The sequence below is a fragment of the Miscanthus floridulus genome, chromosome 9 (assembly GCF_019320115.1).
Source record: "Miscanthus floridulus cultivar M001 chromosome 9, ASM1932011v1, whole genome shotgun sequence".
Classification (NCBI taxonomy): domain Eukaryota; kingdom Viridiplantae; phylum Streptophyta; class Magnoliopsida; order Poales; family Poaceae; genus Miscanthus; species Miscanthus floridulus.
In genome coordinates, this window is record NC_089588.1 from 92,319,649 (window position 1) to 92,332,294 (window position 12,646).

General features: G+C 41.6%; 2 protein-coding genes across 3 annotated transcripts; one reads left to right on the forward strand and one right to left on the reverse strand.

Moving 5' to 3' along the window:
- On the reverse strand, positions 1-7,320 carry LOC136482384 (uncharacterized). Of its 2 annotated transcripts, none has more exons than XM_066479596.1 (13): positions 7,032-7,320; positions 4,173-4,310; positions 3,945-4,026; positions 3,730-3,806; positions 3,434-3,555; positions 3,195-3,306; positions 2,939-3,055; positions 2,668-2,759; positions 2,517-2,583; positions 2,304-2,382; positions 1,891-1,982; positions 141-284; positions 1-57 (listed from the first exon to the last, which is right to left on the reverse strand). In XM_066479596.1, exons 1-13 carry the CDS (start codon positions 7,248-7,250, stop codon positions 28-30), a joined length of 1,371 nt encoding a protein of 456 aa, XP_066335693.1. In that variant the 5' UTR covers positions 7,251-7,320; the 3' UTR covers positions 1-27. The 2 variants fall into 2 exon arrangements, with proteins under 2 accessions (XP_066335693.1, XP_066335694.1); XM_066479597.1 differs by having other exon boundaries at positions 5-31.
- Positions 7,321-11,268: 3,948 nt separating this feature from the next.
- LOC136480288 (uncharacterized) lies at positions 11,269-12,177 on the forward strand. Its single transcript, XM_066477876.1, has one exon. The coding sequence runs from the start codon at positions 11,269-11,271 to the stop codon at positions 12,175-12,177; it is 909 nt and encodes a 302-aa protein (XP_066333973.1).
- The last annotated feature ends 469 nt before the right edge of the window (positions 12,178-12,646 follow it).

Here is a 12,646-nt window from a genome sequence, read left to right on the forward strand (position 1 = left end):
GCGGTCAGCCTCCTATTCCGATGAATTTCAACTGTCACACACAAACAAATGACACCACTGTATTAAGTTAAAATATTAGCGCTTCATGAACTGGAATATCACATGAAGAAACTAACAAAACATGTTTAAATATATCTTACAAGGTTGTTCTGTGGTTCCCTCCAATAGAAGCCATGTATCAGGATTGGGGCGATGTTGCATGCCACTAGAACAAAAAGCATGAGAGCATGCTTTCCCACCCACTCCATAGGGAAAAACGGCTTCTTGTAACAATAAACATCCACCTGAAAGTGCATAGTTATATTTATATATATCATGTCGGTGACATCATAATCCATGTAACACACTCTTTACATAACAGTTGGCATAAACTACAGACCTTCAGTTAGATAAACTAGCATATCAAAGAATATTAGGAGACGTAATTCATGTCCAGTACCTATGACTAAACAAAATTACTGATATTTGTGCTTTCTCTCTATTTATTTTCTAACATATTACCTAGATACTCAGTCCAACTGTGATGGACTTATCAGCTAATCTATATATTTTTTCATCCATATCACTCTCACCATGACACGTACTTCATGTGTCTTCAATATATGTTTAGCTGAAATCTTAGCTTAAAAGTTATTATGGTGGATCTTATGTTGTACCCCATGTCATGCATCATGATGTCATGAATCCAAATTTTCATACTTGCTGTAATTTTTTATGTGCATGTTGAGTTGAAACTCTTGTGTTTATAGTACTATTTATTCAAAAAACTCCTTTTTATTTTTTTCAAAAGGCTCTATTCTTTAGAAATAGAGTAGACCCTATGACTTTTATTATCATTAATTATTATAGTCTACATAATTGATAGCTAGATCCAATGTTATCTGATCATCCAATTAATCATGACTAATCGTTCTTATCGGTGCCTAGCACTCGATTAGGCCCTCCGATTCGATCAAAGCGATCAGAAACCTGATCGTCCGATTAATCGTTGATTACTCACGATAAATCGTCCGATTAGGTCTCCTGGCCGATCAACACCAAATAGGTAGACCACAGATGGGCTGCTTTAGCTTACTGGGCTATATTTGTTTGGGCCAGGCCCATTAGGGGTTCTCTTATATACCTCCCCCACTCTCTCTCTCACCCCTCAGTCCTCACTCCTCACTCCCAGTCTCCAGCCGTCGGCTACACCTATTGTGTGATCTCTCCCCCCTCCATCCTCACTCCCTCCTACCTCCCTTCTGGTTCCAATCCAAGCAGCCCGTCTGTGCAACTTCCCTGCTGCGCGCTGCTTCCTCGTCCCTCTTGCAGTCCTGCTGCTTCCTCCTCCCTCCTGTTGCACTATGCTCAAATCTTGATGCTTGATGTCTACTATATAAGTATATAGTATATATACCATACATATATGATATATAGTCCTACTATATACAAGACGATTAGACTGATAAGAGGTCAATTAATCGTCCTTATCGTCTATTAATCGTCCTGGTCGTCCTTATCGGTACCAGGGCAATTAGCGACGGTTGGCCGATTTAAAAACATTGGCTAGATCATCCTACCTTTGTAATAATTATCTTTAGAATTTATCTTTTGTTCTAAAGCATCTCATGAGAAATAACATTGAGGCTCCATTGAAAGCCTCAAATTAGTAATTTTAAGATATAAAAGCGATTATCAATTGGAAAATGCATTGTTTCAGACATACCATAAGGTAAAATTAGTTAGTAATAAAATTTTGACCATATACTGGGTTTATTTCAATTGGTTTGATTTAATTTTTTTTACAACATTTCCTCCCATTCGGGTACCTCGACTACTGCAATACTCCATCAAATGAATGGAAGAACTTATAATGTGATTATTTTAGAAAATAAAGTTATTGTCACCAACCAGCAAATAGATTCCTGCAAAGAAGAGGCCCGCTGTGCCCGTGGTAACGCAGGTGTAGCTCAGACTATACAACGATTTGTTCATGTGGATGCCTGCAAGTTAATCCACAAAATTGAAGATGATAATCCCGTACTACATAGAAAAAAGTGCCAATATAATCTACACCTAGGGCATAACTACACCACACTGAATCACTGAACAATATTTCAGAAGTAACCGTTGACATTCGATTGCTGAAGGCCCAGTACCGAAACTTTCAGTAAGCGCACAATAGTAACACTTCCGATTTTTTTTCAGTGGTGAATTCTATGTGAGAATATTGTTCTATCTTGGGTGTAGAAAGGGGCAAACATACAACACAATTATTAACAATGGTCTTAGCAAAATGCTTGGTTAACAAATCATTTTATTACCAAACAAGTCAAGTGAGAAGCCAAGAATCAGCAAGCTTAGCGATGGAATCGACCACCGTACTATTCTTTTACCATGCTCCTGTAGTAAAAAAAAGTAGCAATTGAAAGTTAAATTGAATATATACAATAACTCCCATAGAAAGAGCAAAAAAATTCAGAATGAGGAGACATTTTGAAACTGAACTTTGGCTCTGGGTATATATATATATATACCTTGAAGTGCACAATGATATGGCCAATCTGGAGGCCAATCAAGCAGGTCACAATTGCCATCACGGAACTACAAATTGTAAAGACATAGTTTAGGACTACAGGAAGTGATATTAGAAAGTAGCTAGCTAGACAAGTGTAAGGCACTAATTACCTGAGCAGGCCCTCAGGATCAAAGGGGGCTTCACACCATGTTGGAGCATCTGATGGAAGCGGCCCATTTCGAGGGGAGTTGATGCTGCATTGCTATAATTACTCAAAAAGTAGATATTGTAGACTGTTAATTAGTTCTCATTTCTCAACAAACTTGAACATTTAAACAACAGTTTTAGAAATTCCAGGATCAAATAGGAACAGTGAAGGTTCATTCAAGGATGTGAACTTCTAGGCCACATATATTTCAGCAACTGAATGTGTTTTCATACCTCTGTTTTGAGATAAACCGGGTGTGTGTAGAGATGTTGGATTCCAAGAACACGTCGATCGATCATGCCGACGGCATTGCAGCCAGGCCCTGTATCACCCCTCACCGCACATTTCACCTGGATGCAGCAATATATCTTGAAACACACACACACACACACACACACACACACACACACATATATATATATATATATATATATATATATATATAAGGATCTGAAATTTTTATTGACATATTTATTAATTTATAATTACCATAAACTGCTTCAAGGTGGTATCTGGAGACGTGACCATATATTCCCAGTCTGGCACATACATGCCATACAAAAGCGCCATGTAGGTGACTGTGAGAACCAAACCCACAAACCTTTGCAAAAGTAAGAGAAAATAATATAACAAACAGTGACGCAATGCAAAAACTGTAATTCTCTACAACTAGCTATAATTTACTATTATTTCAAGTGTCTGTTGATGTTGTAGCATGCATTCCTTACAGCTGATGACGGTATCTTCTGATCAAGGCATAGCCGCCGGCTCCATTGTCATCACTTGCACTTGCACCACCTCGTAGCCATATTTCGCATAGTGCCACTGCAAAGTAGGCTATTGCAATTCTCTACAACAAGTGGACAATTTTAATTTGAAATTTTGGATGCTTGCTGGATGGATTGGAGATACATATATGCAGCCTTAGTTCCAGCATAATATATGATCTTTTAGAAAAGAAAAAAAAAACGGATGTGTCTAGACTCCTAGAATGTGGGTGACAAATAGATAGAACTAGTGATACCTGAAGAATGCCCATTAACCGTATTTTGCGAAGATCGACTCCATAGCTAAGATCGTGGATGGTGTGGAAGTAGCCACCTTGAATAGAAAAGGTCAAGTTATATTGTTATTTCCAATGTTTTTGCTAGATTGAAAGATGCATACATATTGAACAAATCATCGATCGAGACTAATCAACCGAATGAAGAAATACTAAGAACCACGCCAATGTTATACCTTGCAGTAGCAGACCTAGAAGGAATAGCTTTGAAGCCCGGATCAAAGCCTTCTTGGTTGCCAGGGTTTTGTTTGGCACTCTCTATACAAAATGAACTGCTTACATGAGAATCTTTTTTCAACATATATACAAGCTATAAACAAATAAAATACAAAGTATACGGTAATTAAGTCTTTGCTATTCAACATCATATATATAATGTTTGCATTGGAATTTTGTTCAACTACCTTGTATGCAAAGGCCAATGAGACTCCAACAATGAAGAGGAAGAAGGGGAACACAAAGTCTGCTAGTGTGACGCCGTCCCACGGAGAGTGGCTGAAGGCTGGGACAAGGCCACCAACATCGTCCACAAGTATCATAAGCTGTCATATTTGCAAGGTAGGTAGCCATATATAGTTAAGTATATACTGAGAGAGATTTTTTGTCAACGAAATATCTAAATGGCGATTAAAATGATGAAACTGTATTATGTTTGTATCATATTCTCGCTACTACTTGGAAACTTCTAATTCGAGACACTAAAACACTGTAATATTTTTGTAAAGGTAGAGCATTTACTACATCATTATTTCATTATGCCACAGATGTAGGAATTGGTAATTTGGAATGACGACCTTTTCTGAACGAATGATGACTTTGAGTAATGAATTTGTCTTTTTTTTCAGGCCTTCTGTGTTGATCGAAACGTACTTGAAATGCCAGGCAATAAGGCACACAGAGAGATGACACGGAGACTCAAAGCTCCATTGGACTCTGGGTGTTGTCTCTTATCACTTGGTGCGGGGGACCAGGGCCTCTTTGTTTCCATGGAAAATTGGAAATGGACTGAATTAGAAAATAATATCTGAGTTCTTCAGGTCAGTCAATGAACTCCCTCTGCCTTTAGCTATTGATCGAGTGACGCATCTTGTTGATCTGTTTACGTGTGTGGATAGATGTATTTTCTTCGGTTCTTTAAAAAAAATTTGTATCACATCACACGTTGTTGATCACTCAACGTGCCTTGAGCTACAGGTTGATCGTTTAGCCAGGAACTGCCCGCGACGTACGCTACAAAAGACTACGACCCTACCGGACGACACAAGGCCATGTATTTCGTAGACTTGTTGACGGGAGAGCGACATGCCCCAAGCCAAAGAGACAAGAGAAATTAACATCACCTACATATATTTCTAGCTAGTTCACAACACATGCCTATCAGTAGTCGTCGCCATATCGTGGGTATATGTATGTGTCCGTGAAATTCCACACAGGTGAGACAGATAAAACTTAACAGGGAAGTATATATAGCTTGTGACCATGGAAAAATCCCTCCGAAAATGATATTTTCATCTATACGACACAATCATTTTTTTATGCATGGAACATAATCAAGAAAAAGCCTGGAATACGAAGCTCAAGCTTTAATTTAGCTATTGAGCGACGTACTGGCCTGGGCTCATCTGAAATGTTCTTTTGTTTTACGCGTGTCGATGTATTTGCTTCGCATTTTATATCACATCACACGTTGTTGATCACTCAAAGACGCCTGTTACTTTATTTATTCACTTCTATATCTTAGGTGCCGGCAGATGTTTTGTCGTTGTTCAGGTAATTAACATGTAATCTTGTCATTGTTTTGGCTATATATATAGAAATAAAAATGTTATAAATTGTCTCCTTGTGAGTGTTATCCTTTTAATTGTACTAGCTCATCATTGTGTGAGATTATTGTGGGCTGAAAATTTTTATAAATTCAGGCATCTGAAATGAAATAATATAACAACTCCCTTATTTACTTACTAATATTATTTACTCAGGACACAAACCGTGGCATCATCAGGTCGGTCGTTTAGGAGTTGCTCATCCACAACGCAACAAAAAAAAAACCAAAACACCGGACGACACACGGCCGTGCATTTCGCAGACATGTTGACGACAACGACATGGCCGAAAGATATAATTGAAACTACTCACCACCTCCGTTCGTTATTATAAGGGTCTATTTGAATCCACTTATACTAATAGTCAGCTAGCTAATAGCTATTAACTATTAGCTAACTAATTATTAGCCGGTGACCGTTTAGATCCACCTACTAATAAGAAGTTACTAATAGATGGTTGGCATCTAGTATAGGAGCCCTAAATATGCTAGTGGAACTAATAGTTAGCTAGTCTATTTGGATCCCCTAATGCTAATTTTCGCTGCTAACTAGTAGCAGCAGTGGATCCAACCATGCCTTTAAGACCGTATATATGTCTGTTCACAACACATGCATGTCTATCAGTAGTCATTGGGCAATTATATAAGTGTTTGCGTGATTCCACTGGTGGGAGACAAATTTATCAAGGAAGCAGTATACATAAACCCTATTTGGATCTATAGAACTAGTAGTTACTGCTAATAATTAGCTCATTTGGATCCAAATATGTCCAGCTAATAGTCTAGCTAATTGTTAGCTAATACCTAACTAACAACTATATCACTAGTTGAGCCAAACCAACTAATTAATAGCAGTTCAGCTAATGGATCCAAACATTGCCATAGGCTATGAGGTTGTTGCGGTGGAAAATTCCCTAGATAAAAATAAAGGTATTTTTTTAGATTAAAAATAATAGTATTTCTTCACGTAGTATATGTATCTTCGTCAGCTAGCTTAATATACGTGCAAAACTCAACGACAACTGGACTGGCGCAAAAACCCGGCGAGGCCGTACTAGTGGCTGCCGGCCAGGATCGCGGCCGTCCATTTTCTGATAGCGCAAACGGTTCCACCGTTGCTTCTGTTGCAACAAGCCAAAAACTAACGCGCAAGCGCCTTGTCTGCAAATATATATGTATGTTATTCACTGTTGTTTGTGTGATGGAGAAGTCGCGCCACCAGGCGGGCACTCACCGCCGCAGGTTCCTTATCTCGCTGTTCGTCGTCTCTGGCCTTGGTCCTCTCCTCGACGACCCGTACCAATCCATCCATGGCCACTATTTATCAGTGTTCGTACGTGCACGCGTGTATGCATGCAGTTCTATGAACGAGAGTAGGAAAAAGAACGTAGTTAAATGAATGCTAGTGCGAGGGAGGGTGCCTGCAGAGCTTATGACTGACCACGACGGTGATGCCTCTGAAGACATCCAGCGAGGCCAGGCGCTGCTCCCTCGGCGGCCTTTGTGTCTCAGCCGCCGCCGTCGTCGTCGGAGCCAGCATGCTCGCCCACCCGCCGCCAGCCTCGATGTCTCGGCGGCGGCCCTCGCCGTCATTGGCTGGGTTCGTTGCCGAGCCGCCGTTGACGCCGGCGGGGAAGTCGACGCTCTTCGCCGCTGCCATGGACGGCGCTCTAGCTAGCAGCGCGCGCGAGCAATATAATGCAGTGCACTCACGGAGTCGCAGTTGACTATAGCTAATGGTAATGCAGGGGCGAGCAGCGCCTCACACCTGTGCCGCGTATATTTATACAGGGCAGTGCGCTGCACTGCAGCCAGGAGTAAGCTGCGGGTAAAGAAATAAGGCCGGCCAGCTGACGAGCCTTTGCTGTACCGTCGCCATCTGCAAATCCGTCACGTACACGGCCATCACCAGCCAATATAATCTGTCAAGTTGACGAAGTACGATTTCCACATTGAGCAGTCAAGGGTTCCATGCAAAAGGGCAGCTGAATCGGCCCACCCTCGTGTGCCACACAGCCCACACTTCACTAAAAGGAAAGTGGTGATATCATTTGGTCACAGACACCTAAACAATCGTCATAGTTAATGTAACACCCTAAAATTTGTACTTTTGAAAATAGGGTTAAAATAATTAATTTAGGATTTTTTGTGCTCATGAAATATAGGAAAATAAATTTTTTTATTAAATTAAAATTCATCATAAGGTAGCAACATGTTTGTGCATTCATGCTGTTGCATTTTATTCTTAGAGATGAGTGGTTTTGACTAAAACTCAAAATGGTTTAAAATGCTTTAGAAAATGGCTTTGAAGTACAAGAAAAGAAAATTTGAAAATAAAAGAATTTAAAAAGTTGTAAAAATTATTTTTGGGAAGACTTACTAAAATTCCTCATTTTTACTTGAGTTGAAAAAGTGTATTGGAAACTCTATTTGAATTTGATTTGGTTTGTGTTTGAATTTGGTTTTGAAAACGAAATAGGAAAAAAAACTCACACTCTCCACTGCTCCGGTCCGTTCTGCTCCGCGCAGCCCAGCCCCACTTCTTCCGCTTGCAGCCCAGCAGCAGCGTCGGTCCGCTCTTTCCCCTCCGCATGGCCCAGCAAGCATGCAGCCCAGTTCCTGTCGCACCGCGCGTCTCTTCTCTCCTTCCTTCCGCTGACAGCCGGGCCCCACCTGTCAGGCGCACTGTTTCTCTTCCTTCGAGCCGTATCTGCCTCGGACACGATTGTCGCCGTCGCCTCCGACTCCGCGCCAGCCACGCCTCTCCTTGCCGTGCCTCCCAAGGCTCCAGGGCCTTAAATAGCGGATGCATGTGCCCTCCGCTTCCAATCCCTAGCTCGAGAGCCGCAGCCACCCTCGCCGAGCCACCGTGACCTAGCGCCGCCACCGACGCCGTCCGCCTCGCCGCACGCCACGCCATCTTCTTCCGCTCCACGCCTTGCTAAAGTATACGAATGAGTTCACCGTCGTCTCCTCTAGCTCTCCGTGCTCTTTCTTCGTTCAATGGTAATGTATAGGCCGAATTCGACAAGCACCGCCCATGGCGCCGCCGTGGACCTCGTCGCCGACCCGTCACCGGCCAGCCAGTCTTCTCTTCCCCGTCCTTGTCTAATCTCAGCCCCCTATCCTAGATCCAACGGCAATTAGAAGTTGATACCCCTTCGGCAGGAACAATTGCTAAAGAGCCCCTCCAGTTTTCTGTTTTCAAACCCACGGTCCAAAGCGCAATCACAGATTACGTTTTCTTCTTTGGAAAGCGTGGTTTCGTCGGTTTAGATCCAAAATACGTTTTCATTTATTTACAGTTTTGCCACTAATCTTGTTTTAGCCATAAAATTTCCATTTTAACTCCGATTTGACCCGTTCAACTTGCGTTAGGTTCGTAATTTCATAATCTACATGTTCATACTACTGTTAAATATGTTTTCAACTTTTAAAATTCAAGGTTAGATTTAATCTATTATTTTATTAAAGAAAATCTTGTTTAATTCATATCTTCTACGTTTTAGCTCCGAATTGACTCGTTCAAGTTGTGCAAGATTCATTACAACGAGATCTATGTGTTAGTGACAATGTTTATCATGTCACTAATACTAGAATTTCATGGTTTAACTTCTAATTTGGATAATAATTATGCAACTGGATTTTATAAATAAAATATGACTTGTTTTATTTTAGTTTTATAATTCAAATCTAAATTTGACTTAATTCAATTTATATTATTTATAAAATATCTTATATATATGAATTTATATAGTTAAAATAAATGAAGCCAATAGTTTTCTTTTTAAAACAAATCTTTCGGTAGTTGTATCTTTTTCATCGTAGCTCCGATTAGTGTGATTTTCGCGTCTGTGTGTTCGTAGCGAGACGTAGATTCGCTTTACAAACTTTTCATCTTGATTTTATGTTTGGTGTACTATTCTAATTTAGATCTATTGCTTGTTTCATGTATGATTGCATGGATGCTTGTGTGGTGCTTTATGATCCTGTCCAGTCGGTGAGTTATACGTGGTGAATCAAGAAGCAGATCTTTGAAGTTTTGGACTTGAAGAAAGATCTAAATTTAAGGCAAGTATAACATGGGATCTTCCTTCTTGTCCTATACACCTTTAATCATTTAATTCATGCTGCATGTGTCTACCTTGATTACCACTAAGGATTTCCTAGTACTTTGACCTTGTGCCTTGATACCTATGGGGTATTGCATTGGGTAGTATGATGCTGGTGCTCAACTACAACCATGATCTTGTAACTTGACTAATGGTATATGCAATAAACATTGAAAGATGCTTTTTAGCAACATGGAACAAGGGGGCTAGAGCATTGGGTTGTTTTTATGGTGCTCTAGATTCCTCTCCCTAAGGACTTATCGGTAAGTGATCATCCGGGACTTATAGTACAACCATGAGGACTACATGGCTCTGGTCTTAGTCTAGTACCTTGCTCTTTCTAGTTTGTAGCAGTTTACCGAAAGGGCAAGAGGGACATACCAGGCTAGGTATGGGCCTCATCCCCAGGGTGTGTACTATGCTACGTGTATAAGTGCCAGTTCTGGAGATGATTCCATAACACTTGGGAGATGGAATCCTTAGCGGCTGCTCCTTATTATAATGACTAGGGAAAAGCTTCGTAGTGTACCATGCCTGCTCTTGGAAGTTTTACTTGAAGAAGGATCTAAGTTTAAGGCAAGTATAGCATGGTGTAACACCCTAAAATTTGCATAATTTTAAAATGGGGAAATTGGCTGGCGGACACCCACAATGGTGGTCATTTGCTGGCAGACACCCAAAGTGGAGCTGTATGCTAGAAGACACTCTGGTTTATTGTAATTATGCTAGAGGACACCGCGGGCTAGTTTCCACCGGTTAAGGAGAGAGAAAAATTCAGTTTGGACATCCAGTGCCCCTGAGCCACGTTTGGGTCTGGTTGGACCAGCTAATAACTGACCTGAGCCTGGTCTGGTTAACCGGCCCGTCCCATCTATTAGGGTTTTAGCGGCCGTCACTTTCCCCAATCCCACTCCTACCACCACCCACTCCACTCCGGTGCCCGCCGCGACGCCGTCCACTCCACCCGCCGCTTACACCTCCAGCCTCGGCCATCATCCACCATGGGGGGCAGAGGATCTGCAGCACCCCCACGACCCGAAGATGAAGTCCCCCAATAGGAAGAACACACAGTGCACTGGTTGTCCGCCTAGGGTGCCTAATTTGAAATGGATTCCAAAAGGGTGAGATTTCTTGAACCTGTACTCTTTTGATTTGTATGACTGTGGATGCATTAGAAAGGTTTTTTTTGAATTAGGATGGATCTGATGTCCGCCTATAGATTGGCAATTAGAGTACCTGCATATGTAGAGCAAAGATCAGATGGGCTCGATGATTATCATGTAACTGCTAACTTCATGCGTGTGGTGGACAAGGATATCTTCAATTGGTGTTGTTATTTCAACTGATGCAGGCAAAGGAATAGATAAGCCAGTTACCAAAGTCTTCACATATGGTGTAGAGCACAGAGAATGCATGAGGCATCTTGTGAAGAATTTCTAGAAGAGATTTAGGGGTGAAGTGTTTGAAAAGAACTTGTGGCCTGCATCAAGGTGCTACAAGCAAACAACCCGTGATAGACACTGGAATGAGATGCTTAAGGCATGCCCAAAGGCAACAACCTGGCTAATGGACAATCACAAACAGCTATGGGCAAGGTCAAAGTTCAGCACAACAAGCAAATGTGACTATGTCACCAACAACATAGCTGTGACCTTCAACAGTTGGATCAAGGAAGAGAAGTCCTTACCTGTTCTAGATCTCATGGACAAGATAAGGCAATTGATCATGGAGAGGTTTTGCACAAGGAGGCAGCTGGCCACAAAGTTGTCTAGGTTTAAGGTTTTGCCTCATGTAATGAAGGAACTGCACAACAAAAGCAGAAATGTAAAGTACACCATTCACAGGAGTGGCCCAATGGTTGGAGAAGTAGGAGTGAATAAGGACCTAGTCCCATGGAGGTTCATTATTGATCTGGAAAATAAAGAATGCACTTGTAGATGTTGGCAGTTAACTAGTTTGCCTTGTGTGCATGCCATAGCTTACATTGGCACAAGAAGAGTAGAATTGGAGGACTTTGTGGACCCTTACTACTCTGTAGAAATGTTCAAAGCAGCTTATGCAACTGTTGTGGCTCCTATGCCAAGCAAAGAAGAATGCGAAAAGGTGGACATTGGCTTCACTCTCCTTCTTCCTAAATGCAATAGAGCAGCAGGAAGGCCAAGGAAAAGAAGGCTGGTTGGTGCTGAGGAAGATGGGTCAAGCAGCAGGGAGAAGAGAAGGTGTAAAAGGTATGGTGGATTTGGCCACCTCCAGAAAACCTGCAATGAAACTGTCCTAGACCCTGATGCACCACCACCTGCACCACCAAAGAAGAGGAAGACTTATGAGCCAAAAGTGGTTGAGATTATAGAGACCACAGATGACCCATCTAAGAAGAAGAGGAAGAGGAAGGCCTCCTCCAAGGGGAACAACCCAAGAAGAAGAAGGCAACTCCTGCTGAGCCTACACCTCCTGAACAAGCTACACAGTACGTGATCCATCTCTTGCCTTCATTTCAGTTAGTTTACTACATCTTAACCACATGTTTCATCTTGCAAGGTTCCAAACTCCCCAGTCACTAGGACCCAGGCCAAACACCAAGTGGTACATAGCCCAAGGCCCCTGACTAGGAGTCAGGCTTCCTCACAGCTACCAGGAAGTCCAAGCGCTTGCACTAGGAGCAAGAGGGCCCTGAAGGACTTGTAGGCACTGCAAGCAACACAAAAAGAGAAGAAAGATTATGTGCTTTTCTGTGCTTTTGTGGCTTCTATGGCATATGAACACTGCTAGAACAAACTGCAATAGCTGGAGGGTATTGTAGTTGGTATTGTATTGAACTGCGTATTGTAGTGAACTGGGTATTGTAGTGAACTTGGTATTGTATTGCACTGAACTTGGTATTGTATTCTAGTCAACTTAGTATGGTTGTTGTGCCACCTACCTTTTAATGGTAATGTTGCTTGCT

Excerpts from the sequence above, each read along its gene's own strand:
- LOC136482384 (XM_066479596.1), bottom strand. The coding sequence starts at position 7,250 with ATGGCAGCGGCGAAGAGCGTCGACTTCCCCGCCGGCGTCAACGGCGGC. Across the intron at positions 3,307-3,433 it reads AGAAGATACCGTCATCAGCT|GTTTGTGGGTTTGGTTCTCA; the intron begins GTAAGGAATGCA and ends ACTTTTGCAAAG. Across the intron at positions 58-140 it reads GGGAACCACAGAACAACCTT|TGGTGTCATTTGTTTGTGTG; the intron begins GTAAGATATATT and ends AACTTAATACAG.
- LOC136480288 (XM_066477876.1), top strand. The coding sequence starts at position 11,269 with ATGGACAATCACAAACAGCTATGGGCAAGGTCAAAGTTCAGCACAACA.